Source organism: Juglans regia, chromosome 15, assembly GCF_001411555.2.
Source record: "Juglans regia cultivar Chandler chromosome 15, Walnut 2.0, whole genome shotgun sequence".
NCBI classification, from domain to species: domain Eukaryota; kingdom Viridiplantae; phylum Streptophyta; class Magnoliopsida; order Fagales; family Juglandaceae; genus Juglans; species Juglans regia.
In genome coordinates this window covers 12,517,082-12,530,080 of record NC_049915.1, presented here as the reverse complement: position 1 = coordinate 12,530,080, position 12,999 = coordinate 12,517,082, and the positions used below count along the sequence as shown (strand labels likewise).

The 12,999-nt window shown below is 35.3% G+C and overlaps 1 protein-coding gene across 2 annotated transcripts; it reads left to right on the top strand.

Moving 5' to 3' along the window:
- The first annotated feature begins 1,034 nt into the window (after nucleotides 1-1,034).
- Nucleotides 1,035-10,186, top strand: LOC109012207 (coiled-coil domain-containing protein 12). Of its 2 annotated transcripts, none has more exons than XM_035685678.1 (5): nucleotides 1,035-1,251; nucleotides 2,092-2,241; nucleotides 7,665-7,794; nucleotides 7,905-8,019; nucleotides 9,857-10,186. In XM_035685678.1, exons 2-5 carry the CDS (start codon nucleotides 2,099-2,101, stop codon nucleotides 9,913-9,915), a joined length of 447 nt encoding a protein of 148 aa, XP_035541571.1. In that variant the 5' UTR covers nucleotides 1,035-1,251; nucleotides 2,092-2,098; the 3' UTR covers nucleotides 9,916-10,186. The 2 variants fall into 2 exon arrangements, with proteins under 2 accessions (XP_035541571.1, XP_035541572.1); XM_035685679.1 differs by lacking the exon at nucleotides 1,035-1,251 and adding an exon at nucleotides 1,383-1,584 and having other exon boundaries at nucleotides 9,857-10,157.
- Nucleotides 10,187-12,999: the final 2,813 nt, after the last annotated feature.

Sequence of the window (12,999 nt, the reverse complement as noted above, 5' to 3'; positions counted from 1 at the left end):
GTGGAAAGAGAAATTGCTCGCTTCCATCTAAGTACCAAGGGAGGGAAAAAACTTGTATACAGAACGAGCACTTTGGGAGCAACGCGGAAAGGTGAAGTGCTCTTACCACCAAGCAAGCACCACAGGGAGTAAATGTACTCGTGACCACAGTGAACGATAGGAAAATTAAAATTGTTCATACTCTAGGCGAGTTTCACGGGGAGTTAAAGTATTCGCAACATTGGCAAACAACGGGCAAATGCAAAGTGCTCGTAGCCAAGGAGAGTAATTTGAGAGACAAAATGCTTGGCCCGAGGTGAGCAAATCATCGGAGGCAACGACTTCTCAGCTTGGCAAGCAGGATGCATGGTTCTTGCCTTGCCTAGCACCTTAGGAGACAAAATGCTAGTCTTCCAAGCGAGTACCACGAGAGATAAAGTGCTCGTATCTTAGGTGAGCAACACAAGAAGTTTTGTGGGTTTGGGGTCTCCCTTCCCACAAACACCAGATTTTTTTTGTATTTTTAACAAAAAAATTTATTAATTTATTAATATTTTATTATAAATTTTGAAAATAAGTAAAAATAGTTTGATATGTGGTGAGCTCACAAGATGACAAGTGTTATCCGTTAATTGAGATTGATGGAAAGAGAAATTACTTACATCAGCCTATTGTAATCTTCAACACATTGAGTGTGTTAGAGTTAAAAAAAAAAAAAACAATCATAGTTTGTAGAGAGTGCAGCTGATGCGTAGTCGGGTTCTTGATGGAAAATGTAATGGAAGGATCTTATCTAACTTGTTCATCATTAAAAAAAAAAAAAAAAAAAAACCCGCATGGAGCTAATTGCAAATGGGCAAAAGCACAGGATTATGACCAAATTTCCCAAATCTTAATTATGGGTATTTTTCTTTTTATTAAAATAAAGTATTCTAATATTATTGTAATTTTTACATGTTTTATAAATAAAAATGTAAATGTAAGAAATATAAAAAAGAATTAGGAATTATTAGCTTCCCTTATTACTATAAAAAGAAATATCTAATACACATCTTATTTTAAAGCATTTGTTAATGTAAATTTGCAAAATAGATAAACATTGATACTGCTCAACTCCAAGTTTGCTTGCTTTTGACTAAATTTATGGAAGAAAATATATATCGAAAGTGAACCAGCGAAGAGAAAATCTACAAACTATTGGTCTGAGTTCTTCGTGCAGTGCAAACTTGCTCCTCTCCGCTCTATTATTGTCCTCTCTTTTTCTTCTTCCAGGTGAGCTGTTCTCTCCTTTCATTTTCATACATCCAATTTTTATTATTGTTCATTTGTTTGTTTTTGTTTTTTTGTTTTCATTCAATCTTCTGTTTGGGTAGTATCAGACCCGTATTCTTTCACCCTAACCCTATGTTTGGTTCCCGAGAAAACTTTAGGATATCAAAACTTTCACATATTTTTTCTGTCTTTGCTTCCCTTTTATGCCCTAAACCTTTAGAGCACGAACTCGTCTTTTTTTTTTTAAATTTTTATGCTGGTGACGGAATTTAATTAATTTGTTCCGGTTTATCCGAGACGGCAGATATCTGGGAAACCGATTTGAAAAGATAAGTAAGTTTGATGGGTAAAGGGTTAGGAATTCTCTCTCAAGTTGTCGTCTTTTTTACTGTAATATTCACGTAATGTGGTGAGAAGGTTGTGTTTTTTGTTTTTCCCTTTTTGAACGGAGAGCTTGAAATTGTATGTGTAAAGGCAAAAAAAGGGAGGAGCAACAAAAGTGAGTTTGGGGACAAGATCATGGAAGGAAAGCAGAAGTCTTAGGTCTAGCTCTAGCAATATATAGTTATGTGGTTGTTCTTATAAAAAAATATATATATACTTATGTGGTTGTAAATATAAATCCAAGTCTAACTGGTAATAAAGGTAATTGTGATGAATCTATAATTAAAAAAAGATAAAAAGAACTTAAGAAAACAATGATTAGTCTTTCTTATTGATAAAAAAAAAAAACGATGATTAGTCTTGTAAAATGGCTAATATTCTATTGAAATGTTATGATACATGTACTATTATCTTAACCTAATGATGCCTATTTTCTTATATGTGTATACAACATAGGTAAGTGATGGCTGCAGAAGAGGACTCCATTGAACAAGCTGCAGCAGCTCGCCGAGATAGGCTGAGAGCGCTTAAAGCTGCTCAGGAACTGCTAAACACTCCAGACAAGGACTCTGCTCAAGCTGCTGAGAATGGAACTAGCGAAGAAGAGTGAGTACCTTCCTTATTTATTTATTTATTTATTTTTTGTTCTATTCTTTTCTTCTCACCTAATTATTTTTTATGACCATTTTGTTATGGTTTTGCTGTTTCTTAGTCTCTAACTGTGTGTTAAGAATTTATGTAAAGCCATATAAATTTTGAACTTGTTTAGTAAGTATGTTTGAATGCTACTTTCATAAAATAGATGCAATCTAGCAATGAAGTGACTAGTCCTTCTGAACCTCATTTGCCTAGGTTTTTTGTGATGATTGATACCTAAGACTTAACTCTCTATTGACGGTTGTTGATGGAACTTTTTGAGTCTTGTAACTCCCTCTCTCTATGATCACCTCCAAAAACACCAAAATCGCAACGCAGAAGATTCAGCTCGAACTCTCCGAGTCAGAGTTCAACTTGTGTAGGCTCTGATCCAGGTCTAGCTGTGACTTGTCGGAGCTGAGCCGGATTTGAGCTTTTTTTTAGTTTTGTATTTAGCCCATTTTTAAACGACTTTTTTGTGGGCTTTCAAATTTCAAGTTTACTAAAAACATAACCAAAACTCTTTGAACAAGATCAACAAGATGCCCCTGTTAATGGTCATTCCACATCAATATTTACAGTAAATATTTAATTATAAAAAATTATTAACAGTAAATATAATAGGAGCCCAACAACAAAGTAAAAATATGACAGGTTTAAAATTCAGCTACTGCCTTGTATGCCATATCAGTTGCCAGCCTTTTGTCATCAAAGGCACCAGTTGGAAAAAAAAAAAATCACTTTTGAAAAAAAAAAATCTAAACTGCTGAAACACAACCAGCCACCAAATATTATCATTTGTTCCCAACTACAACAACCTACAACACAAATTAAAATCAATTACATGTTCCCATTCCAATAACAAAACAAAACCAAATATTGGGTGCTTTCATGTTATTATACTATAGTATTACATGTTCCCATTCCAACAACAAAACAAAACTAAATATAGTTTCTAATTACATGTTATTTTACTATAGTATTACATGTTATTATATTATACTACTATGTTATTTATAACTTATTTATTTTTTTGATCGGTAAACAAAATTTTATTGATCATAAGAATAGGCAAAAGCCTAGGTATACGGGACATACAAGAGTGTTTCCTTAGCATGCTAGTTCAGCGATACAAGAAATTCATGGCAACTTGTTCCATTGAAATCAATTACAACTAACCAATGAAGTAAAGTATTGAAAAAAAATTTCCTAAGCTCTTCCATTGATCACTCTCGATCTTCGAAGCTTCTGTCATTCATTTCTCTCCAAATGCACCACCATAGGCATAATGGGACCATCTGCCATATTGCAGCAATATGAGAGTTAATCTGAAGGCCTCTCTATGAAGCTTAGGAGTCGTTTGGATTCGAAGATGAGTTGAGATGAGTTGAGATGGATTGTGAATAGTAGTGAAATTGTTGAGATGAGTTGAGGTGAGATGATTTTGGATTGGAAGTGAGTTGAGATGGTTTTAACTTTTTGGAGATGAGATAGATGTGGGTCCCACAAATTATTGCATAGTATTTTTAATAAATTTGTTTTATTTATAAATATATTTATTCCTTAAGTAATAATAATTTATAAATTATCTACCCAATTTTTTATTTTTTATAATATATTTTATAATAATATTTTCTGGATTATAATATTTTTTTTCTAACGGAATTTGTTTGTAAAATATTAAATATAAATTGATTACAAAAAATTGTTTTAAAAATAATTTTTAAATTGTTTCCAAAATCGTTAAATAATAATTTTGACTATTATATATAAAATAATTTTTTATTTTACACCCATGTGAAGGAGGGCTGGGCGAAGGCGTGGGTCTTCATTTGCATTCATTACACTAGTTGCATAGAAAAGTAAAAAGCAACATAAGCTATTTTGTCCTATATGAAAACAAATAAAAAGTTTGGAGAGAGTTTGCTGGGATGAGTTGAAGTGATCTTCGAATCCAAACCACGCCTAAGAGATCGATCACCCTTCTCGGTATCACCCAAGTTAGTCCCGCCTGAGTGAAGAAGTTGTCCCATAATGTCATGGCAATCTCACAATGAAGTAATAAATGATCAACTGACTCCCTACTCTTTTTGCACATACAACACCACTCTATGACAATGAATTGACGTTTCCTTAAGTTGTTGAGTGTGAGTATCTTCCCCAACGAAGTTGTCCATACAAAGAAGAGTGCCTTTAAGGGTGCCCTTGTCTTCCAAATGCTCTTCCATGGGAATGGATTGGTTGTATGCATGTGCATGGCTTGATAAAATGAACGGACCGTGAACTTCCCTTTCTTGGAGTGGTGCCAGAAAATCTTTTCATTAATTTCCCTCCTTATGTGAGTGGAATATATGAGATCATAAAACTCCGATATTGTGTCAACTTCCCAATCACGTGCATTTTTTAAAAAAGTGACATTTCATTGAGGAGTACCATTTGATGTAACCAACAGGTCTACAATCGATGCTTCTTTCATTCTTGTTATGCCATACACTAGGAGTGTAACCGGTCCAGTTTTGGACATATTTTAGAACCGAATAGGTATACACCGGTTTTGAGATTTGAAAAACTGATAACGCACCGGTTACACTCCTAAATTGGTACTTATGGTTTTACCCGTTCAGTCCGATTTTTCAGGTATATTATGTATATAATATGCTATATATATTGTAGTATGTAATAATGTAGTGATAATATATAGTTATTTTATATAGGATATGGAAATTTAATGTTATTTTAATTAGTAATTTAGCATATAATACAAGATTATTTTATATATAATTATATATAGTAGATATAAAAATTATTTTTAATATAAAAAATCATATAAAAAATATTTTATATAATATAAAAAAAAATCAATATATATATAAGTATATGAACTGGGTCCAGTGCTAGAAAAAAAAAGGGAACGGGACAGATTTCGACCGGTTTTGAAAAAAATAGAACGGGTACCGGACGGAACCGATTTAGAATCGGACTGAACTCACCGGTTCACTGGTTTTTGTTTTCACCCCTACCATAGACTTCTCGATTAGCTTCCTTGAGTGGCCCGTCACTACACCATATGTCATGCCAAAATTTGATTTTGAGTCCGTCACCCACCTCAAATTGGGTATTTCTAAAGTAGGCATCCCACCCTCTTCTTATGTGCTTCCAAAGTCTCACCCCATATGGCCCATTTACCTCATTTGAGCACCAACCTCCCCACACTTCACTGTACTTCGCGTCTATGACATTTCTCCACAAGGTCCTCCATTCTTGGTGGTATATTCACAACATTTGCCCAAAAAAGCCTTATTAAAAACCTATAAATTCTTGATACCCATACCTCCTCCTAATATGGGGGGAGCATACTGTGGTAGTAATAGTATGATGTTTATATATACTAAACTATTATTAGTCTAATTATATTATATTATAAGTATATTATTTTATAATAATTATCTCATATTAGTATATTATTGAATTTGATATATAAGGTCTAGTTATATAACTATATAACCATCTAGTATATATGATCAATAGCAACACCTCCAACTCCATTTTGTTGGAGTCGGAGCAGAATTGGATTTGGAGTCGGATTTTCAGATTTTTGCTCAGCCCTACTGATATCTGTTTATTCCAGTGCCTTTTATTGCAATGGTCTTCTAAGGGTTTCACTGTGCATTGGATATGCATCTCAGATTTCATGCGAAAATTATCAGAAATTGCTAAAATAGGTCACTTACAATGCTTTTTGGGTCTGAATTCTCCGACTTTGCTTTAGCTGTGGGTTCATTGGGCCTTTAGCTGTGGGTTCATTGGGCTTGTTATGAATCGCCCCATGATGAACTACCAACTCCCAACTTTACCTAGTCTATCCATCTCCATCAATATGGGCATATACGTGCGCACTTCATTTGAGATGGAATCCAATTGATGGTTTCACATGTAAACATGATCATGCATCTTTCGAAAATTACATATGTTTTGTTATAGCGTTGCTTTCTGTAGTGCCGCATAGCATATGTTTTGGGTCATAGGTATGGGATTGAATTTAATGATATCATAAATTTACATGTTCAAGGATTACATATGGGTTGTAATAGCTTTTGCTTCCTTAGTGCCCACATTTCATATGTTTTGGATTATTGGTTAAATGTTGAATATGTTTTCCCTAACACCTAATCATGTAAGAGGGGGAAGCCAACTTTATTCTGTTCATTCGCTTGATGTAACTTTATGGAGTTATGTCAGATTTACATCATATCTCTGAATGGTATGCCTGTTGACCTTAAAAGCTTACTCATACCAAAGAATAACTGACCAATATATGCATAAATATAGAATTGTTGAACTTCTATTATCCTTGCCTCAAACCTCCACTATTCAATCGCTAAGGGGATGCTTCAGAAAGTTTTCATTTTTTTTTTTTTTTTTTTTTATGTCAGATCATCAAAAAGTGTTCTGGGAAGTTTTGTTAAAAGGGTTAGGTAGGATAAAAAGTTATTTGGTAGGTCTGATTGAAAACACTCCAGTGATTATTGGGGGTGGTGGAGTTCTGTGGGTGGTTGGAGAGCCTCCTCCAGTCAATCCAACCACTGCATCGCAAGGGGAGGGGTGAATTGATTTATTTATTATTATTATTTTTTAATTATTTGTTTTTGTATAGATGGAATTGGTGTTTTTTCATTATTTTGAATGGATGGGATATGTGGCAATTGGCCGTTAGAAACCTAACAAGAAATGGACAGAGATACTTAAATGCGAGTTTTATAGAACTCAGGGATGTAATTTGTGAAAGTTTAAACACTGGGAGTTTATTATTTTGAAAATTTTGGAAGTGCCTTTAGTCTTTTACAACAAGAAATGGACGAACTTCAAGTCTCATTCTTGGTGACTGTCCACTGAGTAGTGTTGATTAAGTTTTCGTTTTGAGAAATGATTTGTACAAGCTCCAAATAGACAAGTCATATACAAACCCTTGTAAAAAAGTGGACCCCACCTAAAAAAAGTGTAAAAAAACTATTTTTTATTAGTGGGACCCACTTTTTTTACAAAGGACTTGTATGGAGCTCGTCTATTTAAGGCTTGTACCTAGCATTAATCTTTAGTCTTTGGTTTTATGTAAAAAATGTCAGACCATACATGAAAGAGCTTCCATCGTTTTTTCTATGTATTTTTTTCACCTACTAATAGTAAATTGACTTCATATATCGACAAATGTACTAGTTTAAGTTGTTGATGTTGCTGATAGATTAAGTATCTATTGGCATATGATGATTCTTTCATGTGTATGAAAAATCTCCAAAGGTGTGTACTGCTGTTGTTTTCTGTTTGTATGTTTTCCATCTACTTCACCAATTATGAATGCTTGCCCTTCTAACTTATAGCTGCTAATTTCATTGCAGTAATCTCAATATGAAATTTCGGAACTATGTTCCTCATGATAAACAGCTTCAGGACGGAAAGCTTGCTCCACCAGTGCTACCAAAGTTCGAAGACCCTGTTGCGGCTGCTCCTCCACCATCAGAAAAGGAGGTAATAGATTACTTCCACCTTTGAAATTATGACTCAGTAGCTTTAATCTGCATGCATTTGAGTTGTTTCATCTTCCATGTTTGTGTGTTCTAATTTGGGAAAGTACTCAGGACCCATTTGTGAATATTGCTCCAAAGAAACCAAATTGGGACCTTAGGAGGGATGTGCAGAAGAAACTGGATAAGCTCGAAAGACGCACCCAGAAGGCATTGTATGATTTAATGGGTAAGTAATTACTGTTTTTAATCTGTCCTTTTTCCCACTAGTGAGAAACGTGACGTTGGTATTACTTGACTTCCCCTTTTCGTCCCCGTTGCATTCATCTATTGGTTGGCAATCAGTTTGGTTGGCAATGGTATTACTTGACTTCCCCTTTTTCTCTCTGTTTGTTGTGTTCACCAAGAGGTTGTCATTCTTAATGTGCGGCAAACCTAAGTTGAGTAATTTCCTTCAAACACCAAACTGAGACTGCTTGGCAATATTCCTGCGCATTATGTAGGTTGGATATGGTACTGCTCACAAAGAATCATTTTCCTTGGGCCTTCATTTTTCTCTAATCTATGAAGGTTTCTCTCCACGTTGATATCCTTGCTATGAAACCCGAGAATGAGTTGGGTCTTTATGTGTGTAGATGAGGTCATGGTTTGTTTATAGAGCTATAGAAGCTGCATGGCATCTAATTTGACTGTTACCTTTAATTCTACGAAATGTTAACTTAGTTTTACCCAGGTTTGTACCACTGCTGTACTAGCGAACCAATAGCTTTAAGTAACGGCTAGAGTGTCATGAACAGTGACACTGCTGTAATCCTTGCAAATGGTACCACCACTACAGTACTATGAACATTGACAACTCACCTCCCCTCAACTTCTTTTTAATTTTCTTTTTGTCCTACATCAACATGACATCTTCCGAATTTTAGATTTATATTCTGTTAACCAAATTCCGAATGTCTTCAAAAAACTTTGAAATATCATCTTATTCCAATTCCTGTTCTGTGTTATTTATATTTTTCGTTCTAAATAGAGGGTCTTGAATGAAACTTGTGTCGATGTGTAATTGTCTTTTTATTGTATAGGTGGATCATAAAGACATTTGAATGGCTTTACTCAACTGATGTCTTGCAATTTCTTTTTTTTTTTTTTTGATAGGAGATGTCTTGCAATTTCTGATGTCGTATTTGTGGAACTAATTTGCTATTTTAATTTGTGATTCCTAATCTGTAGTTTCATTTTTATCATAGATTCATTGATTTTACTTGACACAAATACAAACATCAATATATCCTTTGGGTTAATTATGTGGATTAATAAATTCTTCTTATAAAAAAAAAAAGATATATCCTTTGGGTTAATATACTTTGGCGCTTGTGGTTTGGACTGTTCTCAATTTGCACCCTTTTATTTAATTCATGACAGTGTGCACTCTTTTGATTCTGGAGGAAATGTATTTCACATAGCTCGATATGGATCCTCAAAATTTTGAACTTTGATCTTTTTCCCCTTGCAAGACATGATTCTAAGGTCACTAACTCAGTTTTAGCTATTTCAGTCTCACAAGTAGGAGTTCAGTTTTAGTGCCAAAACATAAACAGGGAAAGCAAAATGGGAAAAAGGTCTGATTGGGATATTAATAGGTATTCTCCATCTTTTCAAATATTTTATTGCATTTTCATAAACCACATGGGAGAAAGTGTCACACCAAGGAAACCACAGGAAAGCAACGTAAAAAATAGCTCAAACCACATGGGGCAAAGTTGTCATTAACTGTCTCTATTCTGTGTTTTGAAATTACAGGTATGTCTAAACCAGCATAAACACCTAGAATTTGAGTCTGTGTAGAGTATGGAGCTTCTTTAACAATTACCCGCCATTTTTCACTATCTTGCGACTTTCAGTAAAATGTAGTTCACTATTATTCATTATTTTATTATTTCTTTTTACCTATTTTGCACTACTATTCAATATTCTTTCATTACTTTTTCACTACTGTTCACAGAATATTTGAGAATACCTCACTATCCAAACGCAGATAACTGGAATGATTTTCTGATGTTTTGCAGAGGAAGAAGAAAAACAGAAGCAATTGGCTGAAGATGGGGGTAATGATGCACAAGATTAGAAATAGAATTTATGTACGTGAAGCTCAGTTGGAAAACTCTGGCAAAAGTAATCCTGAAGAACTGCGTTGAGTTTATGGAAAAGCAGATTAAAGTTACGAATTTTTTGAATTGTGAAGAACTGCGTTGAGTTTATGTAATAATCAAGACGCTGTTAGTCACAGAGCCTTTGGGGGTCCTAATTCGATCCAAATTGGCTGACTTTAAATACTCCCCGACAATGAAAGGCATTTTCCTAAAGAAATTTCAACATCTAAAAAGATGATTTTTACTTGAAACGGTAAGAACTTCGATCCATCATCTAGGATCGAAGTTGGAGTCGCAACTTCAATCCAGTCCACTCATTTCATTTAAGACTTGGAGTTGCAATCCCTTCATTTCTTCAATCATTGATAAGAGCTAATAAATAACTCAAGTTTCATTCAAATGAATCATTTTTACATAGGGTTTATATTATACTTATATTGAAAATTAAAAAAGCAGTAGAAACTAACAGTGCAGTAGCAAAAAAATGATCGGTACTTCCATAATCTCATCATCTTCTTTTTTTTTTTTTCATTCTATATCCTCCTAGACTCGAATCAAAAGAAGTTGCTGCGGATCTTTGATCTTTTATTAGCATTCCCCTTCCTTGGATTGGGACGCATACATAGAGAATCTAGTGTGTAATTCATTTTGATAAAATAGATAGATTGTCCCCAATTAGTTATATAGGTTACAAAAAATCAGAGCTAGAGAAAAGGGTAGGTTGAATCTGAAAAGTACTTTGTCAGGATAACTATGTTTAGTTAATTGCCTATAAAAAAGAAGAGTTGTGCTATGCATCAGCCGGAAGCCGCAGCACACCACACATGTATATATATATATATATATATATATATATATATATATATTTTCACTCAATGCATTGAGTGTGCGGCGGCTGCAGCGCACAGTAGGCTACAGTTTATATTTTCTGAAAAAAGAAAATGTTATGGCTCACTTGAGAAGGGAGAATGGCCTTTGAATAAGCTAATAACATAATTTCATAGATAACAGAGACTTCTTTTCTGTAGCACGATAGCAAGCAAGCTCTCGACAGTAACTTACTTATGAGGAAAAGGATGGAGACCGCCCTTCTTTCTTCACTATCTAGCTATCAAGAAGACAAAATGTAGCTAAGCATAAAGCTAATCAACTTCAATGCAGGGGAGTCTGTCAATATCAATAGGCAGAAAAGTAACCCAAGGGAAGATCATGTCACTTAAGACCAAGCCACGAGCTAGCTTAGTTAGAATGAAATTAGGAGACTAGATGAACCATAATCGAATGAATGATATACACTTTTACCCACGGGATGCTTGCTATCATCCCAGTACCAGTGTCCAATCAATGAGTCAATCCTGTCTGCCCTTTCAAAGGAGAGGCGATCCTATCTGTCCAAGGGGCAAAGGGTAGAAAGCCAGGTCTTTTTGACTCTCTTTCCGAGAATCGAATCTTTTATTAATTACCAAATCGGATGTTATAGAGTACTTCTTGCCCTCTAGAGATAGGCATTTGAAAGTGGAAGAAAACTTATTGACTGTAGATGCACTTTATTTTATGGGATAACTTGAATAGGGAAGCCTTACTAAGAATGAAAAGGATCTCTCATTCCTTTACCAATTTGTCAAAGACTTTCCCTTTCTAATTCTCTTCCAATTGTGTTCAACCTCTTTGACTTTCCTTTCTCCATCCCCTTCTTTGTCTACCACCCTTTCCAAACCAAAGAACTCCTAGTCAATCATGTCTGCCCTTTCAAAGGAGAGGCGATCCTATCTGTCCAAGGGGCAAAGGGTAGAAAGCCAGGTCTTTTTGACTCTCTTTCCGAGAATCGATTCTTTTATTAATTACCAAATCGGATGTTATAGAGTACTTCTTGCCCTCTAGAGATAGGCACCTGAAAGTGGAAGAAAACTTATTGATCGTAGATGCACTTTATTTTATGGGATAACTTGAATAGGGAAGCCTCACTAAGAATGAAAAGGATCTCTCATTCCTTTACCAGTTTGTCAAAGACTTTCCCTTTCTAATTCTCTTCCAATTGTGTTCAACCTCTTTGACTCTCCTTTCTCCATCCCCTTCTTTGTCTACTACCCTTTCTAAACCAAAGAACTCCTAGCCAACTGGTGAATATGATATGGCCATCGTTGTCCCCTTCGAAAGTCACCCTGCTTCCTACCTCAAGTCCTTGCTTTTAAGAAAGCCTAATCTCGGATCTCATCCATCAAGTCTTCCCTCAATATCCTAAAGAAACCATCTTTTTCAACCTTCAGGCTCCAAACTGGACCAAGTGCTTCTAGTAGAATTTTGTGATAAGATGGCCCAAACCTCAAAAGGAATAGCTTAACTAGGTAGAGACTAGAGCGTATGGAGATTGATGACAAGATTGTGGGGATTTGGAAGAATGTTGGCATCAAGGAATGCATTTCATTTTCCAAGCAAAATATCCTCATGGATCGCTTGATGATCATTGCAGCCCTTTGCTTATGGAGCACATCTATGAAGACCTTTGACTTCGGCTGTGGGCCTATGGGACCTTCGATCATGGACGTGTCCTCGTTGACTAGCTTGCCATCCTATGGACTGGATGTGACTATGTATATGTTGACTACTTCGAGTGATGTGAAATTGAATGTGGATAATGCACATATCTCTTTTAGCTCCTACACTCGTACGGAGATGGGGAAAGGTGAGATTCGAAATTGCATAAGTGATCACTGAAACTTCTATCTATATGAAATTCCTAACAAGTCTTTCAGTGAAATCTAGCTTACCTTGCCCCTAACCTTACATGGGATAGGACGTAAAACCACCTGACCGAGTGATTTAGTTTCGGTTGGAAGCTTGGAGGGCCCGAACTCAACAAGAGATAGGAGCTCTTTTGGGCTTCTTTAGTAACAACTCCACTATTTTCTCTCTCTCTCTCTCTCTCTTTTTTGGTATGGCGCTCCGCTAGCAGAGCGAATGAACATAAATCCAATCTAATCATGGCGACTAGGAATAGTAAAATGAAATAATTTTTTTTCGGTTTCATGAATTTAGTGATAGGCACATGCTTCTCAGTA